The sequence below is a fragment of the Neophocaena asiaeorientalis genome, unplaced genomic scaffold (genome assembly GCF_003031525.2).
Source record: "Neophocaena asiaeorientalis asiaeorientalis breed wild unplaced genomic scaffold, Neophocaena_asiaeorientalis_V1.1 scaffold130, whole genome shotgun sequence".
NCBI classification, from domain to species: Eukaryota; Metazoa; Chordata; class Mammalia; order Artiodactyla; family Phocoenidae; genus Neophocaena; species Neophocaena asiaeorientalis.
Genome location: NW_020173397.1, coordinates 8,794,527 through 8,815,395, shown reverse-complemented (window position 1 = coordinate 8,815,395; position 20,869 = coordinate 8,794,527). Strand labels below are relative to the sequence as shown.

Here is a 20,869-nt window from a genome sequence, read left to right as displayed (position 1 = left end):
GGGCGCACGTGGCCGCGCCCGGGTACCGGGTCTGGGCTTCGGGCCTCGCGCGGCCGCACCGTGGGACTGTCGCCGGGCCCCGGGCCCCGAAGCCGCCCCGGGGAAGTAGTTGGGCGCAGTTTGCGCGCGCCGCTGGGGCTTGCAACAGCCGCGACGCTCGCAACGCCTCGAGGCTTGCGGTGCCCCGGGAGCCGGCAGGGCCTCTTTTGGCCCGGGTTCCCCCGCGCCTTTCTGCTCCTCTGCCACGCGGAGCTTTGTATCTGCCTCTCGTGAAGTCCCTGTTTCCAGCCGATACACCGCCCCGAAGCCCCTTCCCAGGCCCCTGACGCCAGAGGGAACTGTGCGGAAAGGGTGTGGCACAGCTCAACGTCCCCCAAGGCCCGACACTCAGCTCCTGCTTGAACCCCCGAGAGCCTAAATAGGGCGTTTCCCCTAGGGAAACTGCTGTTCAGATCCCGGCAGCCACATGCCAACAGTTTAAGCCTTATGTCTCAGCGCCTTCATCTCCAAAATGAGGCTAATAATCATCCTCCATAGGTTCTTCGGAAAATTCAGAGACGTAATGCACGAAAAGCAGGCAGGTCAGCGCCTGGCACTTAGGAAGGACCAACACAAAGTAGTGGGTTGAGAGCTACTATAACTGGGCCTGGGTTGTGCACCATTTCCCCTGCTTCAGAAGCTTCTTAGAGGCGAGGAACAAGTAGTACCCTTTACTTTCTGCCCTGCTCCAAGGACGCTTGCCAAATTGACTTGAACGTGACTCAGGCCCCTCTGGCCTTAGGCAATGGGGAATCGTGGTAGGGGGAAAACCACAGATGATAAGATAAAAGGCTTGGCTGGGCTGAAGCCCTGGGTGGGGTAAGGGACAGGCTCAAGGGATAATGCTAGAAGTTGGGGGGTGGGGATAGGGGTGTGGAGGGAAGATAAGCCGGGCCCTCAGCTTCCACTGAGACAGCCCCCCTCCCCCCAGTTTATATGCAAACACAAAGTGGGTTGCTGTCAAGACTGCCCCATAAAAGGGAAGCATTCCAGGGCAGTAGACCAGGGAAGCTCACTTCCCTGAGACAGAGTGCCCAGGGAGCAAGAAGTCCTAGGATCAGTCCAGGGATCAGAAGGGAGAGAATTAAAGAGGGAGGGAATGTGTCAACGGATAAGCTTGATAAGCACACGCTGTCCTTCCTAGGCAGGCACACCCTGGAGGGCCAGCACGAACACACTGTTCAGCCAGGGTCAGCCACCTCCCGCAACCCTCCAGGGAGGAAAGGAGGAAGAGGAGGGCCAAAGAGGCCAGAGGAAGGCAAGGGGCATGCACACAAGCCATGGCACAGTGCCTGCAGCCTTGGCCTCTGATGTCTGCCTGGCATGCTCCCAGGATTCTGCCCCTAGCGTGAAGGTACTGCGAGAAAAGGGGCATTAAGAAATCCCGGCTGGAGAAGTGGCCTTGTGGGACGGAAACTTGGGTAGCTGGAAGCCACAGGTAGTGGGAAGGAGACGGACTTTATTACTATTTAGCAAGAGTAAAACGCACGAATTGTTTTGCAGCTCCGTGAATTTTTATGTGTATCCACTGCACCTTTGCATGCACCATCTGGATCAAGATACAGAATCTTTTCATCTTTCCGGCGACTTACTCCTCTCCCTGCAGATTAGCTTTGCCTGAACATCGTACACATGGGTCACACGGTATGGACTGAAGTGTCTGGCTGGCACCTTTTGCTCGACAAAATATTTGTGATATTCATCCATACTGTTGGCTATCTCAGTAATTCATTTTTTGTTTGCTTAAGGGTGTGAAATTCCATTGCCAATACATGGTCATTTAGTTATCCATAGGAGACTGACTTTTTCAGTGTATTTGTGTGTGTGTGTGTTTGACCTGTTTTATCTCTTCAAAAAGAGAAAAAGTTTAAAAACTGGTTTGAAGAAAAAAGAAGTTCCAGAATAGAGAACTAGTTTCTAGGAACATATCAGACCCACACATCACCATGTGGTTGTAACTGCAGAAGCTCTAAGTTCGTTCACATGTTGGACGTAAATATCTACTGAAAGTCTCCTTGTAGTTACAGGAGCCAGACAAGACTCCTTCATGCTGGAGAACAGCATGACTCTAGGCAGAGCATCAGACTGTGATCCTAGAGCGGTGGTTTCAACCTGAGCTGCGTGGGGAATAAATCTTCCTCCACAGCGTAACCTTGAACCAGTGTGGGGTGAAGGGATGAGTGGGAGTTGACAGAGAGCTGCCTTGCTGCTCCTCTGTTTCCTATCTTGAACTTCCACTTCGTATTTCATTGGAAGGAAGGGTTCTACTGCTTTAAAAACTATTAGAAGCCGGTGGTTTTAGAACAGACGCTGGTTAGAAGCACTCCCCAAGAAATGTCTGGTGTAAATGATTCCATGGATACACAGGGCAGATTAAAGGACCACATTTGGACATTTTGCCTCCTTCCCTCTCATTCACTCCACTTCAGTCACACGGGCTCTTCCAGGAACAAGTCGTGCTCCCACCACAGGGCCTTTGCACTTGCTGTTCCCTGTGCTTGGAATGCTCTTTTCCCAGATAACCACATTTTCAGCTGCCTTGCCTCCTTCAGGTCTTTGCTCAAAAGTCACATTCTCCGTGAGGTTTTTCCTGGTCACCAAATCTAAAAGTACCGTCCACCAGCTCCCTGTGTGTCCCTTAACTGCCTTTCTGTTGTCTCCTTTGCACTTATCACCATCTGGCATACCATGCTGTTTGCTTATCTCGTTTAGCAGATCTTTACCCAGTAGGATAGAAGCTCTGTAACGGCAAGGATTTTTTTTTCTCTTTTTCTCCTCACCACACCCCACCCCCCCTCCAAAACACACACACTGTGATATATAAACGCCTAGAACAGTGCCTGGTGAACGAGCATCGAAGAGGATTTCTCTCATTTAACAGTAATTTATTGCACCGCGACTCCATGCCTTGCCCCACGCCAGGGATGGGAAGATCAGATAAGCAAGACACACTTAATTCCTGATCTTTTGGAGTTTACATTCTACTTCAGCAGGCAGACTTCATCAGAGTAATTAATTATGATTGTGACAAATGCTACAAAGTACGGGAAGCATGGCAAGATTGCCTAGGAGAAGAGAAAGGAAGAGCATTCAGGGATGTGGGGCTTTGGAGGAGACAGAGGTGAGCAGCTGTGCCAGGAGCCCTGTGAGAGAGGAGAGATGGGGCCAGAGAGGTAGCCCCTGGCTACCTCCTGTACGGCAGGGTGGGCTGAGTCTTTATCCTGAGTGCCATGGAAACCACTGAAGAGTTTACCAAGACTCTCTGTCTGCCGGGGACTGTCTTTGGTCTGCCTTCATGAATGAGGGACTGGGAGAGACAGACCCCTTAGAGCAGGGAGGCAGGGGGAGGATCTTTAGATTAGCTTGGGAGTTGGACAGGGAAGGGCAGTTCGAAAAGAGCTTCCCCCCTTTCTTATACTCCACAAAGAAGCAAAACCTACTGGTGCCTGTCAAAGGAAGGGTCTGGAATGTTATCAACTCAGCTTCCTCCTGCCTTTACATTTGCAAGTGCTACTCCAGGCAGAAAACCTAAACACTAAGACTGGGGCTCTGAACTTCAGCAACACCCAATAAGGGTATTACGCACAAGTGAGAGGAAAAGAAAGCCTTTCTCCAGATACCTTAGGGCTTACTCCGCCCCCGCCCCCCATGTTACACCTTCCTATGGTCTGAGTCCAAACTGTGGTTTGGGGTGAGGTTTTCACCAACCTGCAGTGAAATGAGAAAACTAAAGGGGAAATGTATGAATACTTTCCTACACTCAAGTAAATTACCAATTAGTTGGTTCTCAGCAAAGACTATTTTTTTTTCTGAGATTATGTCCTTCCAAGTTTTTTCTTTTCTTGTAGGGTTGGGCAACTTAAATCCTCCTTTTTCAATGGAGCGGCGGCAATAGTAGACAGTACTTGCCTTGCTTAGAATGTCCTCAGTTGACCAAATCAAAAGTGGACAATTCTCTGTTGGCTTCCTAACCCCCTCTCCTCATCCAATTTTATTCTTGATGTTTTAAGTGTACCAAGATCTAAATAATTGTAATGAAACTTCTCAAGATGGTGTTATTGAGGGGAACAGTAAGGAAAAAACAGTATCACTTAGTGACTGAAAAAGTCACCCACGAAGGACGGAAGCTAGGAAGGTTAAGATTTTGATCGTAATTGCAAAGCTTTAATGCCCTACTTTGCACTGAATGTTCCTTCAGTGGTTTAAGAGAGAACATTGTTTCTTGAAGCATCTAACTACCTGGAGTATCTTAGGAACTGGGGAAAACCTAGCTCATTTCACTGAAAAACTCAGGCCTGTGCTGAGATCACTGGCGACATCTGTGGAGCTGTTACTGAAGACAGGATGAACTTCTAAAGAAGCAGCCCCGGAGTCAGAAAGAGGTGGAGCTTCCCTGACCGTCTGTGTTTGAACCTTAACCAGATTTTGCAATGAGCCACACTGTCACCTGTGCTCGTGCTCATCAGAGATAGGAAGTTTTATTGATCTGCTTCTTGCGCAAGTAGGAAATATCACAAGTCACATTTGCCCTGGGTTATGCCTCACACCATTTACAAAAATTAATTCAAAATAGATCAGAGGGCTTCCCTGGTGGCTCAGTGATTAAGAATCCACCTGCCAATGCAGGGGACACAGGTTCGAGCCCTGGTCCGGGAAGATCCCACATGCCTCGGTGCAACTAAGCCCGTGCGCCACAACTACTGAGCCTGCGCTCTAGAGCCTGTGAGCCACAACTATTGAACCCGCATGACACAACTACTGAAGCCCGCACGCCTAGAGGCTGTGCTCCGAAACAGGAGAAGCCACCGCAATGAGAAGCCCGCACACTGCATCCAAGAGTAGCCCCCGCTCTCCGCAACTAGAGAAAGCCCGTGCGCAGCCACGAAGAACCAATGCAGCCGTTAATAAATAAATAAATAAATAAATAAATAAACAAAACAGATCAGAGGCCTAAGTGTAAAATCTAAAACTATAAAACTACCAGAAAAAATGTAGAAGAAACCTTTGTGGCTTTGGATAGAGCAAGATTTCTTAGATATGATACCAAGAAAACCACATGACCCATAAAAGAAAAAGTTGGTAGCTTGGACTTCATCAAAATTAAAAAGTTCTGCTCTTTCAAAGACACTTTAGAAAATGAAAAACAAGTCAAAGACTGGGCGAAAACATTTGCAAAACACATAGTTGATAAAGGAATTGTATCCAGGATACATGAAGAACTCTTAGGATACAATTAAAAAAACAAGCAACCTAGCGAAACATGAGGAAAAGATCTGAATGGACATTTTGTCAAAAAAGAGGTATGAATGGCTAATGAGCACATGAAGAGACACTCCACATCATTATTCATTAGGGAAATGCAAATTAAACCACAGTGAGATACTACTGCACATTCAAATGGCTTAAATCAAAAAATCCTGACATTCCCAAGTGCCGGGGAAGACATGGAGCCGCCTTCAAACAACACCAGTGGGAGTGCAATATGGTATGAGTCCTCTGCAACAACGGTTTGACAGTTTCTTACAAAGTTAAACATACACTTACCATATGAGCCAGCAATCCCACTTCTAGAAATTTACAAAGGGAAATAAAGACATATGTTCACCCAAAAACCTGTACTCAGATATTTATTCATCATCACCAAAATTTGGAAACAACCCAAATGTCTTTCAGCTGGTGAATGGGAAACAAAGAGTGGTAGGTACCTCCACACCATGGAATACCACTCAGCCAGGAAAAGGAATAAACTATTGACACATCTGTGCAGCCCGGGTGAATCTCAAATGCATTCAACTAAGTGAAAGAAGCCGCCTCCAAAGGTCCCACAGGGTGTGATTCAATTCATGTGACATTCTGGAAAAGGCAAAATGACAGGGATGGAGAACAGATCAGTGGTTGACAGGCGTCAGGGGTGGAAGGAGGATGCGACTGCAAAGGGAGGAGCAGCAAAAACGGAATTGGGGGCGTGATGGAAGCAGTTTACATCTTGACTGTGCGGGTGGTGACAAGACAAAACGAATTTGTCAAAATTCATACCTAGTCACCCCAAAGAGCACATTTCACTGTATGTAAATTATGCCTCAATAAATCTGACTCTTGATCGTTTTGGGTTGAAAAGGTCCCAAAGCCTCTACATTCTACATTGCCTGCTCCCTTCATAGTACTAAGCAAAGAGCTAGCATTTTGTAGCTCTGCTGTGCACCTAGCGCTGTGGGTAACCCTGTGCTGTCCTGGGTGCTCTTTTCAGTAAGTTACTCAGGCCATAATCCCTGGAGTCATCCGTGATTCTTTACTTTCCCTAATACCCTACCTCCCGTCCGTCAGCAAATCCTTTGTACTTAACCTTCAGTATATCCTGAACCTGACCACTCCTCATCCTCTCTGTTGCTTTCACTCCAGTCCAAGCTGGGATCACCTTCCAGCCTCCTAACTGGCTCCCTACTTGCCCTCTTGCTCCTGGTACCTGCTAGGATAGGTTAGGTTAGGTTATGGTTACAGCTCCCAAATCTTCATGATTTATCCTGACAAAGGTTGACTTCTTGCTGAAGTGATGTGCCCACTGCAGGCCAGCTGCAGCTCTTTTCCGTCTCCTCCCCCTGCAACCCAGGCTTCACCTCCAACATTACTGGTTGCCGACACAGAGGAAAAAGGAACTCTGGAGGGTCTCGTACTGGCAACTGAGTGCCTGCCCTGGAAATGACACTCGTGGGCTTCTGCCCCCAGCTCACTGGTCAGTTGGCAACAGGAAGTGCAGCCCACCATGTGCCCGAGAGGTGCAGGAAATATTTGGTGATCAGCTTGGTGACTACCGTGATTCCTTAAAGTCTCTTCTCCAAACAGCAACCAGAGGATCCTTCTAAGATGTAGATGACAGTCACTCCCCTTGCTGAAAATCCTCCAATGACTTCTCATGACGCTTTTGTTAAAATCCAGAATCTTTTCTTTTTTTCCTCTAACATTTTCCTTCTGTCTTTACATTTAATATGCTTTATTATGTCAATATAAAATGTATCAAGGATGTTGATCTTTTCTTCTTAATCAATTTTGAGATGACAAAGTAAATGTTCTGTTTTTATTCCAACCTCACAGTACATAAAAAATTAATAAATCATACATTTCCCTGAGAGATTCACGAGCTAAATGGAATTAATAGCTAAACATTACATATAATGCTTAGAGGTTATAAAATCCAGAATCCTTTTTTATTTTCAGCTGCGCCATGTGGCTTGTGGGGTCTTAGTTCCCTGACCAGGGATCAAACCTCCACCCTCAGTAGTGAAAGTGCAGAGTCCTAACCACTGGACCGCCAGGGAGCTCCCTAAAATCCAGAATCTTGACCCTAGTCTTCAAGGCCCGCTGACTTCATCCACTCCCAATTCAGCTCCAGGCACACGGGCCTCTTGCAGTTTCCTGCCAAGTGCAGCCACCTCTTAGGGCCTTTCTACCTGTTCTTCCCCCAGATATTCCCATGGCTCCATGTCTCTCATGGTTCAGGTGGCTGCTAAATGCTCCCTCCTCAGAGAGGACCTCTCCGACTAAGCCATCTTACGTGGTGTCACCCCAGTCAGTGCCATCCCCTCATCCTGCTTTATTTTTCTTTACATCCTTATCATGATCTGGCATTGCATGGTGCATTGTTTTTGCCTGGCTCTTCCACTAGAATTTAATTTCTCTCAGGACGATGGCTTTGCTTCGTTTCATTCTGTATCCTTAGTGCCTAGAACAGTGTAGGAGATGTTCCTACACGTAGCAGGAGCTCAAAAATTGTTGGTGGAATGAATGAAGCACTTTTACACCTGTTACCCCATTGAAATTGCAGATGATCCAGTGAGGCAAGAACTATTATGATCCTATTTGACAGATGAAGAAATGGAGTCCGTGATGTGCCCAGAGCCAGGGACAGGGTTTGAATTCAAACTCGGCGTCTGACTCTCCGACTCCATCCCTTCATCTCTGCTTCTAGAGCACACCTTGCGTTGAAAAAGAACCAGCCGGTTTTGGAGGGAGCCTGAGGAAGGTGGACAGATGTGGAAGTTCAAGTGGTCTTTTTTTTTTTTTTTTTTTTTTTTTTTAGTGGTCTTTTTGGACCGAGCATCCCGGGGTCCTCTTAAAGACAAGTAGGTTTCCTGCCCCTTGCACACCTAGTTAATGGGCCCACATTACTGTGAGTTCTTGCCAAAGCAGACAAGCCACATGTGCCAGAACCCAGGGACTGAATGATACACACTGGCACTGCTGCAGTTTGGGCCTTGGGAAGATGCAGAGTGGGAGCTTCCCTAAGATGGGTGTGGTTTCCTTCATTGATTCAACAATATCTGCTGATGCCTTGGGCCCAGAAACTGCTTCCCCAGCAGCTTGTTCTTGATGCTTGAATTTCCACCCTTAGAATCACAGTCATAGAATTTTGAGGATGCAAAGGAGAATCAAGACAATCCATCTAGTTCTGTCTTTTTAGGTCAGAGGCAAAAACCTGGGGATGTGGAGATTGTGGAGGGTTTCACCCACACTGCCCTCTTGGTCCTCACAGCCACCCTCAGACCCATGAGCAGGTTTTAAATTGGAGCTTCAAAACCTGCTTCTCTGAGAGCGGGGTCTCTCTACTAAACCACGAAAGAAATCCCCTCAACCCAAACACCCTGGGATTCATTAATCAAGAATTAGGTTAAGAAAGAGGCTCCCCCAAAGAACAGACGTCTAATGGTGGGGTTTCTTTACATGTTGTCATGGACTGAATTGTGCCCCCTGCTCAAATTCATATGTTAAGCCCTAACTCCCAATTCCTCAGAATGTGACTATCTGGAGAGAGGGCTTTTAAAGCAGTGATTACGTTCAATGAACCCGTTAGTGTGGGAACTCATCCAATCTGACCTTATAAGAAGAGGACGAGACACTGGGGATGCATGCACACTGAGGAAAGATCATGTGAGGACACAGCAGGAGGTGGCTGTCTGCAAGCCAAGGAGAGAGGCCTCAGGAGAAACCAAACCGGCAGACACCTTGATCATGGACTTCTAGCCTCCAGCACTGAGACAATAAATTTCTGCTGTTTTAAGCCACCCTGTCTGTGGTATTTTGTTACAGCAGCCCAAGCAGACTAATAAAGTGCCGTGAGTTTGTAGGTAGCTAAAGAGAGGCCAGCGCGGGATCAAGGTAACCAACATACGTGGAGCGCTTACGGGCGAGGTGCTGAAGAATTTAGGTTTGTTTACTCAGTGAACGCTAACAGTAATCCTGTGAGACGGCTTCTATGACGATGCCTCTTTTTTTTTTTTTTTTGCGGTACGCGGGCCTCTCACCGTTGTGGCCTCTCCCGTTGCGGAGCACAGGCTCCGGACGTGCAGGCTCAGCGGCCACGGCTCACGGGCCCAGCCGCTCCACGGCACGTGGGATCTTCCCGGACCGGGGCACGAACCCGTGTCCCCTGCATCGGCCGGCGGACTCTCAACCACTGCGCCACCAGGGAAGCCCGATGCCTCTTTTATGAACAGGAAATGAAGACAAAAGTCACTTGCCCTGAGCTGCATATTTGGAAAGTGGCAGGGCTGGGATGTGAACCCAGGCAGCCCGAGTCTAGTTATCATCGCTCCCATCTTCCGGATGAGGAAACTGAGACCCAGAAACCTGTCCATCTTCCCACAGCCAGGGCATGGCAGAACCAGAATTCCAAGTTCTCTGTACTTTATCACACACTGAATCCCTGGAACTCAAGAATCCTGAAAGTCATTCACTGGAGGGAGAGTAGGGACCCACCTGGAAGGGTCAGGGCAAAAACATTTGGTCTCACCAAATGCATCTGCAAAGGAGAGGCATCTGATACAGAAGTTTGGGCCACATGACAAGGGTGAGGGGAGATGATAAAATTGAGCCAGAATGTGGGCAGGTGAGGAGGAGGGGACGTACAAACGCCAGGGCTTTAAGGAGCACTGTCTCTCACCTCCTCTTCGAGTCCTCGCCTCCCCGTGGCTACTGCCCACAGACAGAGCTGTGGAAACTGGCCCCAGGTCACACCCCCAGGAAGGCAGCTGGCAGGATTCATTCAGCTCTCCCTGGCTCCAACGTCTACTCTCGTCTTAGTTTTTTAGCTTTAGATTTGACAGCTGTTTACGAGGCACCTACCATGTGCCAGCTTCCAGGTGCTGACAACCCCTGGGAAGGGGAGGCCACGGCGGACCTGGGCCGCTGGAACGCACGGGCTGGGAGAAATGGGCCAAAAGCCAATAATGACAGCAAGGTGGGGAGGGCAGCAGTGGCCAGGTGATTGTAATGTTCCCTCTGTGTTCTTCTGTCTCCTGGCATTTTCCTCTTTCCCAGGCAGTTAATTCTCTGTCTGAAGGAAGCGACGTGATACAGTACAAGCAAATAAGGCCTGTCAATCTCTGCCTCTCACGTTCCCTAATTCTAAGCCCTCCACATTCCCACAGGGGAGCTTAGGGGAAGTAAGGAATAAGCAAATGTTCAGAAGAAGAAAGCAGATGGAAGTGCTTTTTTGAGACAAGAAAACTTCCCAGGTGCTGAGGGAGGGAGAGATGGCAAGGAGGTAACAAGATGGAGAGGGCAAGGGCCAGAGAGCAGGGGTGTCCATCCACAAACCCCCAGGAAGGTGGCAAGACCTCAGAGCAGGCAGAGGGGTGCCTACGCGGGCACAGCAAAAGCCACCTTGTAGAGATTCCAGGGACCCAGCGTGGAGTGGGCATTGGCAAGATGACTCCTGGACTGGAAGGGGCCATGAACAGAAAACCAGGGATGTCTCTATGGCAACCTGTGATGAACAGATGCCCTGAGACCAGGCAGACACGTCCCTCAGCACCCTGACACTTGGATACAATGCTGGAGAGTCTAGAACTTGGATACAATGCCAGAGAAAGGGGAAGCACCAAATGGACCAAGATTGAGTTGGGATGGGGGTTCAAAATAAAAATCAAGGGGAGAGAGATGAAAATAAGGCAAGCTATTTCTGGCATGCCTGAAATTCACACCTGCTATGCTGTATGAGTGGCAAGCCAAGGTACGTAAGGATCTACTGGCCAACCAGGATTGTCCAGGGAGACAAGTCAGGGAGGACATCCCAGGTCCATGGAACCACACATGCAGTGACACTTGGCTCGTGGACCATAAAAATCAGTGGGCTAGAACTTAGAGCATGTGTGGAGCGGTGGAAGTGAGAGTTCAGAGAGGTAAGGGCCATCTTGAAGCATCTTAGAAACCATGTGGATTGGATGGATTTCATCTTGAAGACAAGGGGACTGCCGACACAGTTTAATCAAGGAAGTTGCTGGACTGGTACTGAGTTTTAAAAATCTCGTTGGGAGCAATATAGATGGTGGTGGCTTGAGTCAAACTGAGAAACGGGGCAGAAAACCAGTAAAATGGCAAAGAACTGAAAAGAACAAGGAGAGGGTAAATGGAAAGAACACATGAGAGATTTTCAATAGTAGAATCTCCTGGACGTAATTCATGATCACACTTTTAGGGGTGAGGCAGAGTGTGGAGTCAAGGGTTATGTCCAGGTTTCGGACTTGGGTGAATGAGTCAACCATGGTGCTATTAACAGAGATAGAGTCATAGGAGGGGAGGCTGTTTGGAGGCGGAGATAATGAGTTGAGTCGTAGATATGATGAATTTGATGTGTCACTTAGGATGCTTTTGGCTGCAAACAACAAAACAAAAACAAAAACCCATACAAACAATGAGAAAAATGTGTTATTTAACACAGCTGGAAGCCCCTGTCCCAGGAAGATACAATCAGCGGGTCATTAAGGACCCAGATTCCCTCCTCCTCTTGTTGGATTCAACCTACCCCTCATGGTTGCTGATGGCTGTCACCACTCCAGTATTACAGGGCACAACATCATCTAGAAGAAGAAAAGGAACCACTTTTCATGTGTCTATTTAAGAGAGAGAATAACCCCTTATTGCTAGACATTCCCAGCAATCTCTCCTGCCTGAATCAGGTCATGCGCCCACTCCTTAAGCAATCACGGACTTTGGTAAAATATCGGGAATGGAATGGTCATTAGTGAGTCCACCATCACCACCTCTACGAGGTGACTGTGGCACATGCAAATGGAGAAATCTTGAGAACAGCTGGAAACGTGGAGCACAGGACAGATTTTGGCTATATTTTGAAGCTGTCATAGAGGGGCTATGAGAGGAAGGCTGGAGATGAACCTCTACAGGGACGGGGCAGGCAGAAGAAACAGGGGCCAAACACAGAGCTCCGGGGAACACGCCTATTTAGGGGGCTACCTGGGGAAGATAAACGGCACTGTGGTCGCCGAGAATTTGATTGTGGATTCAAACGAACCTAGATGGGAATTCCAGTCCAGCTACATATCAGCTGTGTGACCTGGGGTGAGGATTGCTTCATCGCTCAGAGCCTTACTTTCCTTGTTTGTAAAGTGGAACCACTAAGCCCTACCTCCCAGGGTTGCTGTGAGGAGTTGACAAGAAAATGCACACAGAGCCTGCATGACCTCAGCACACGGCAGCTGCTGGTAGCCATTGGTGGAAAAGAAAACAGCCTAGAGAGGGTCTGAGAGGGAGTGACAGGGAAAGCTAGAGTATAACCGGGATGGGATGGTGTCATTGAAGGCTCAGGGTGAGAGGATTTCAAGGAGGAAAGAGTGTCATCTGCTGAAGAGAGGTCGGGTCAGAAGTGGACTGAAAAATGCCCTTTGGCTTTAGCAATTAGAAGGTCACTGGTACCCTTGACAAGAGCACTTCGAATGGAGCGCTGGGGGTGGAAGCCAGGAAGCAGGGGGTCAGCAGTGAAGACCAGAATTCAAGCTGCCTGACTGCCAACGTCAGCGCCCTTTCCGCTATGCCAGGAGCTGCTTCGTTTGGAAAATTCCCGTTTTTTTTAAGTCTTGCCTCAAAAATACTCATTCAGAGAGCAGTAGACAGTAGGATTCCACAAGCTGTGAATGAAACGGCCCCTCTTCGTCTTTTTTAATTTTTTTGTGGATCAAGCGAAGGTGGTTGTTTCCTTTCATTAGAAATATGTTGCATCCTTTTGGAGGGTTTGTGTTTACATTACCATTTTATTGCTCTATGGTTCTTTTTTATATAACATATTTTGCAACTGTAAAAACAAACAAACAAACCCCAAACAACATGTGTGCTTTGCATTAAATTCAAAAAGTTCAAACCCCTCTCACTCTGCACATTTTTGAGGCAAAGTGTGGGACTTGGAAAACCCTAGAAGAACCATGCAGTTCGGCAAGCCCTCCATTAATAAACGATAGCAGTTGCTTTTGAGACTGATTTGCTCGTACGGATCATGTTTGTCAGGGCTGTCATTTAAAGCCTAATATTTTTCCCATTGCAGAATGGCTCCAAGTAATCCGAACGAGGGCAGCGGCTAAGCACGGTCAATTTCATGACCTCCTTCCTGCTACCCACCTCCCCCTCCTGGCTATTTCAACTCCCCAGTGGATGCTCCCTCATCCCTAGCAACAACTGCAGCTGCTACTGTTTCTTGACTCTAGCGAGGAAAATGGGCTCGGGGCCAAGTCTACTGTCCAGGGCTCCCCGTGGAAGATGCTAGAAGAACACTGCTCGCTCTCTCATCATCAGTGACCCAAGTTCATCACCTCTGCTGAACATCTGGATTGCTACACAGTGAGTTCAAAGGTCCTGCGTGTGGGTCTGCACCTGGCCTGGCTGCTTAAACGGAGCTGACCTCAAACCAAACACCGGGCCTCCGTGCTGATACTTATGCGGAGGACTGGGTGCCAAATATAAATATTAACTTCAGCATCTTCTCCCTACAGGCCTTTGCGACTAAAAAATGCATATTAGCCGTCTACTGTGCAGAAAAGGACACCCAACTCTTCTCTGACTCCTGATCTCTTTTCCCAAGCAGGCTGCTCTCCTTTTTGACCACCGCCTTGTTCACCTGAATAATACAAGGCCCCTTTCCAGCGTGGAGCCCACTGTAGCCTCTTGCATTTCAAGTCATCAGGGATGGGCATGCTGCAGAGGTGGTCTTTCCCATCCCATCTCCCAGCGGGAGAGGCTGCGAGCCAGCAGGGCAAAAGGGGGCCTTCAAGCAGAAGTCGGTGCTTCATTCTCAGCGGCTCTGAGACCGTCCTCCTCTTTGAAGTCAGCCGAGGAAGATGGATGAGCGTGTATGGTGGGTGTGGCTGAGAGCAGCCGGGGGCAGAACAGGTGTAGCAGTTTAAGGAAAAGGGAGACCATGCTCCCTGGGAACAGGAATGGACCTAGTTTTCCTGTTTCTAGAGAAAGGCCTGAAGAGAGAGAGCATGGTTTAATTTCTACCAACATTTCTTAACAAGTTGGTTGTAATTATCATTCAGTGGAATGAGTGCTGGAGGACAGGGGCATGCCCAAAATATTACAGGGTAAAGAGAAGAAAAGATTGTAACGTTCACTCGGATACTTAAAAGTTTCGCAAGGAAACGAGCGTTTGAATGGGATCCTTCGGTCGTTCCTTCACTCAGCAAATATTTATGAGCGCTACTGTGTGCTAGCACCATACTGGGCGCTAGGCAGAGGACAAGCAAGGTTGCTCCCACCATGGAGCCATCTCTTTCATGAAGCTACACTGCATGCCTATTGGGTGCCAGGCCCTGGGAGATGCCCTCTTGGAGATAACAGTCAGTTGAAACAGATGAGACAGTCAGATGAGTCATTTTAAAAATGCGCTATGGCTGTTATGATCGGGTAAAAACAGGGAGCTATGGGGTGATAAGAAGGGAACTAAGTCTAATTCAATGGTTCTCAAGGAGGGTGGTGGGACGATTTTGTCCCCCAGAGAATGTTTTGTAGTCTCCGGACGTGTTTTCCTTGCCGCAGCTGTGGGGGAAGGGAGCTCCTGGCATCGAGCAGGCAGAGGCCAGGGATGCTACACGACATCCTGCAATGCCCAGGACGGCCCACAGCAAGGAGCCATCCAGCCCTAAACGTTAACCGTGCCGAGGATGAGAAACTCCAGTTTAGTCCTAGGCTCAGGGGATGCTTTGGGGAAGAAGTGCAGCGTGATGTGAGAACCAGAGGATGCTAGGAGTTCAGAATGCTGGGGAATGGGGGTCTGGCGCCCAATCAAGGACACAGCAGAGGGAAAGAGGAGTCCCCGGGAGGTCGAGCTGAGGATGCAGGGAAGGTGGAGGGGAGACGGTAGGAGACGACACACAAAATGCAGTCTGTTCCCAGAGTGACTAGAGGGTCTCCTGTGCCATGTTTTAAAGTGTGGACTTTATTCGGAGGGCATGATGGGCTGATACAGTCTCCCCACCCATCCACCTCTCACACACACATTTATCCGCTTGGAAAATTTCAAATCCAACAATCTGATTCAATTTGCTTTTAGAAAATCCACTCTAACAGCAATGCAGATGATGGGGAAGGGAAGAGATCCGAGGTACATGAGAGGCTTTTGCGATACAGAGATGACGAACAGAGGCCATGGCCGTGAACATGAGGAAGCTGCCACAGACACCTGAGAATAGAGACATTCTTATACTTGGTGGTGATTAACTGGATGTTGGGAGAGAAGGAATTGCTGAGGATGACTCTGAGGTTTCCAGCTGAGGGCTAGTGTGAGTGGCGAGGTGTGTCATAGAGGACAAGTAATTTGTAGGGGACATAGTTCAGTTTAGAAATAATAGTGTCTATAGTCCTGAGGGGACGTCCAAGTGGGCACGTTCTGTGCACAGAGAGATAGGTGGATCTGATGCTGAGGAAACACCTCCATGGGAGACACAGATGTGGGGATCACTCGGGCCTGTGGCGGCTTAGAAGTGGAGAAAGCATTCAGGGGAAGCGCCTAGTGAGAGATGAGAAGGAAAATGCAAAGGGCAAAGTGTCGGGGTTCATCCATGGTTGAAGGGCAGAAAAAGAAGGGGAAATAGAGGGCCCAGAGATGTAAAAAGAACAGTGACATCTGCCAAGGAAGGGACTCACTTTAAGAATAAGAAAGTGGTCAAGCTGTCCAATGGATCAGGGGTTCAGCAAGATGTGAAATTAGATGAAGCTGTTGGACATGTCAATCAAGAGGTCATTGGTGACCTTTTCAAGAGCAGTTTCACTATAATGGCGAGTGGAATTTATTTAAAGACACTTGATTATCCAAATATAGAGGAAGAAAATGGGAATTGAATGTCTTTATATCAGGGCAGAATTTATACAGCAGTCATTTTCCAGACTTGGCAAACAGAAAAGGAGGGTATCAATTAAGCAGCAGAAAATCAGATTCACAATAGGCCGAATCATAAGAACAGTTATTGTACACTAAAATAGAAATTTGGAGGCAAGCATCCCCAGAGTCAGCCTGGCAGCTTAGCGATGTCATCAAGAAGCTGGCCTCTTTCTATTTTTCTGCTCTGTCATCCTCATGCTTATAACCACGTGGTTACAAAATGGCAGCTGTAGCTCCAAGCATCACATTCTCACCTGACGGTACCTAAAGCAGGAAGGAAGACAGCAGGGGCCAAAATGAGGCTCACCCCACACTGCTCTCTCCTTTTAGTGGGAGACTTTCCCTTATATCTCACTGGAAACTCAAGCACATGCCTTCTCCTAGACCGATTAAGATAAAGGCAAAGGGGACAGCCAGAAATGGCTTACACCAATTATGATTCCTCTCCTGGGGCCAGGCACATGGCACATGGCTGCCTGAGCAGAATTGGTCTTCTATTCACAAGAAAGAAGGGGGACAGGCAGTTGGGGTGGTAACCAGCAGTGTCTGCCATAGGAAAGCATCCTTTCATAGGGGGAGCATGGGCCGTGGGGAAGCAAACCAGAGAACTCACAGAATGGGACAAGCCCTTAGAGAGCTTTGAAAAGAATGAATAAATTTCATAGTTGATATTCACAACAGAGATATGACATCCACCATCTATTTACCAACTTTGGACAGAAAGCTGGTTGCTTTGCAGATCATATACTGAGTATCACCAAGATGTAGGTAATAATTACAATGATGCTGGCCTCAAAGTATACCTACTGAGTGCTTACTGTGTGCCAGACACTTTACATTCATTATCCCAATTAATCCTCAAAACGTAAGTGAGCTAGGTGGATGCTATTAATATTTCCATGCTATAGAGGAGAAAACTGGGCTATATAGCGGTTCAATAACTTGCCAGAGGTTCCTAGTAGCAGCTAACCAAGGGCTGCCTCATCCTGGCATCCACTGACTGCCTCCTTAGATTAAAAAGAAGCCACTGGGAAGTTTTGTCTTATCCCAGACAGAGAAGCAGTTGTGCATAAGAATGGAAAATCTGCTGCCACGAGCTCTGTCTCTCCACCAGTGCCCTGAGTTTTCAGTATTTCATTTTTCCACACAACTATGCAACTAAAGTACGTCCAATGGATGGCCCATTCCTTTCAGCTTTGCACCCTTAGTGACAAGCTCCCTGGCCTAACACTGCACTTCTGGGGCCTGGAGACTGAGACAGAGAGGCATGCTGACGGCTAAGTGCACGTCACGGTAACCAGAACTTCTTCCTGGTGGGAGTAACGACACGGACAAGGTTTTGGGAACTAGGATCGAATTCTGAAAGCATTCACACGGAGTACAGGGGGGTCCTCCAACAAAAGATGACAAACGCTGTCTCAGGTGTTCAAGTTCTCAACCAGCATTTGGCTTCCCATCTCGAGACGTGAGAAGAACTGGCATTTACGGGTGCTACGTTCTCGGCCCTGTCCTCACTGTTTTACATGCATTATCTCATGGAACCTCACAATGAGGTTATGGAGAAGAAACTTACTATCTCTGTTTTACAGATGAGGAAAATGAGGCCTAGAGTGTTTAAGCAGTTTGCTTAAGGTTATATGGCTAGTAAGTGGCAGAGATAAGATCTGAACCCACCCAGGTCTGTCCCTTCAGATTGATTGTTTTTTCACCACTATGTATTACTACCAAGGTAATGCCACGTTATAAATATCTTCAGGTATCGAATGAACCTGGTGGAGGGGCAGGAGGAAGGGGATCTTGAAACTCATCATCTCTCTATTTCTTTAAAATCCTATCTCTGTTCCAAATATATTCCAGTGTGTATATTTCAGGATGAGCACACATGCCTAACTTAAACCATGGCAGCATGTTGGAAAGGCATCTTAACAGTATCTAGAAACAGAAGTAAAGAGGGCATAAATACTGTGTAACCCTTTAGCTGTGCCTGTAGTGTCCTGGGGGTTGGGTGGAAGGACTTTCAGATTCCTCAGAAAGAAAGAGCTCTAAGGCAAGCCAGCCTCTCTCGGGGTTAACACTGGCCTGCTCTAAGGCTGGGATCCGTTGTTTTGCTAACTGAGTTTTCAGTTTCTTTCCCCACCATTCCCAAGACTGCTAAGATTACCCACTGTGGCTTGGATTAGGGTTGTGGGTGGAGAGACCGGCTGGGAAGTGTCAAGGAGATGAACCCCGCCTTCCCACCAGCATGTGAAAACTCAGTTCTAGGCACCAATGTCAACCCCTCTCTCCCTTGAGAAAGAATTTGGATTCCTCTTACCAATACAGAGATAAGAGGTATTATCCAGAAATGGCATCATCACAAATCATTATCCGAACTTAAAACATCGGGTGGGGGGGGGGGGGTCTGAAACAACGTTAGATCCATTCAAGGCTGCCTCTGGACCACAGTGCACCCACAGGGTGCCCTAGCATGTGAATTAGAGTAGGGCACCTCTCCCTCTAAGCAATACAGCCAGCCTGGTGCCAGGGTACATGACTTGATGAGTGGAGAGCAGCCTGGATTTTAGCCCTCACTGTGCAAAGCACAATAAAAAATGACGGCCCTGATCCAGGTCTTGTCTCGGATTCCCTGGAATGTTTTCCAGTGGTTAAAAGCAGAAAGCTGGGGGACACCTTCTCACCCAGCTTAAAGGGGAAGGAAGAGAATTCTGAGGACTCTTTTCTTGTTGTTGAATTACTGAAATCCTGCAGCTCAGCCTGGAAAGACTCAATTAAGAAGAGTTGTAGGAAAACCTCAGAACCATGAAAGGTACAAGGCCACGTTCAAAAAGCTTTCAAAACCTGTTAGCACAGAACAACTTTGTTTTGTTCACAAAATTGGCATTGATTCAGCCAACACCTCTCCTCTTAGCTTCATCTCTCAGCCTCATTCACAACTCCTCCTGTCCCAGGAGGAAGGCAAAGACAGTGTTTAAGAGGACAGGGCTGCTGGTGGGAATGTGAATTGGTACAGCCACCGTGCAGAACAGTATGGAGGTTCCTTAAAAAACTACAAATAGAACTACCATATGACCCAGCAATCCCACTACTGGGCATATACCCTGAGAAAACCATAATTCAAAAAGAGTCGTGTACCAAAATGTTCATTGCAGCTCTATTTACAATAGCCCGGAGATGGAAACAACCTAAGTGTCCATCATTGGAAGAATGGATAAAGAAGATGTGGCACGTATATACAATGGAATATTACTCAGCCATGAAAAGAAACGAAATTGAGCTATTTGTAATGAGGTGGATAGACCTAGAGTTTGTCATACAGAGTGAAGTAAGTCAGAAAGAGAAAGACAAATACCGTATGCTAACACATATATATGGAATTTAACAAATTAAAAAAAATGTCATGAAGAACCTAGGGGTAAGACAGGAATAAAGACACAGACCTACTAGAGGAATGGACTTGCGGATATGGGGAGGGGGAAGGGTAAGCTGTGACAAAGTGAGAGAGTGGCATGGACATATATACACTACCAAACGTAAAATAGATAGCTAGTGGGAAGCAGCCACATAGCACAGGGAGATCAGCTCGGTGCTTTGTGACTACCTAGAGGGGGGGGATAGGCAGGGTGGGAGGGAGGGAGACGCAAGAGGGAAGAGATATGGGAACATATGTATATGTATAACTGATTCACTTTGTTATAAAGCAGAAACTAACACACCATTGTAAAGCAATTATACTCCATTAAAGATGTAAAAGAAAAAAAAAAAGGGGACAGGGCTATAGATTTAGGTTTAGAATTGACCATACTTCTTTGGAGCTATGTGACCTTGGGCAACTTACTGAACGTCTCTGAACTCCACTTTCCTTATAGGGTTATCATAGCAAATAAATGGGGTAATGATGTGTAAAGCACTTTGCATTATGTTAGGCTCTTGGAAAATGGACAATACATAATACTTATTATTAACCTAAGCAGTGCTAGAAGAAAGAATGCAGGAGTGCTCAGCCCATCTGACCCCGCTTTTCTTGCCTAAACACCCAGATGCGTTAAGACCAGCATGGTAAGGACTATGAGAAGTACATATGACTGGAAGTTGGCATGAAAAACGTTTTTTTTAAACTTATTGAGCATCTTTATATAAGGCACTGAGCTAAGTATGGTGGTGAAGACAAAGATGAGAAAACCCCTCTACCCTTAAAAAGTTTGCAGATTGGTAAGAAAAGAAGTAGCTGAGAGGCATCTTCTATTACCAGTTCAGAAAAAATTCTGGAGGCATCATTTTCTCCCTGCCCTATCCACCACCTGGAGGTGCCAGGCCTTCATGTCTTGTGACCCTGACTCATCCTGGGTACAGCTCATTGGACCAGAACTAGACACGTGACCACACCAAGCCAATCAGATTCTCTCCTGGGAATTTAAAATTGAGTGGATCCGAATTCAGACTCAGGATGGAGTTCATCATGATGGTTATGGGTACAGAACTCACAGTGATGTAAACTCAAGGCTAACAGAATTCTCAGCCTTGCGCACACCAACTAGGAAGCAGAGAATTCCACAGTAAAGCCAGGCGGCTCCAGAAAGAGACAGAGGCAGTAGCCCTTTTGGATTCTTAATGGCATTTCAGTGCCTTGGAGGCTCGGCTATCCTTTCTTCAAGAGGGTTTCATGAGTATTCT

At 47.4% G+C, this 20,869-nt stretch overlaps 1 protein-coding gene across 1 annotated transcript in view; it reads right to left on the bottom strand.

Annotated features, from left to right (window-relative positions):
- Positions 1-20,869, bottom strand: part of RYBP (RING1 and YY1 binding protein) — a 200,542-nt gene that overhangs the window by 72,849 nt on the left and 106,824 nt on the right. Inside the window, exon 2 of the mRNA XM_024747058.1 lies at positions 60-338. Within this exon, the coding sequence (XP_024602826.1) occupies positions 60-338 (279 nt within the window). The remainder of the gene's footprint in view (positions 1-59; positions 339-20,869) is intronic.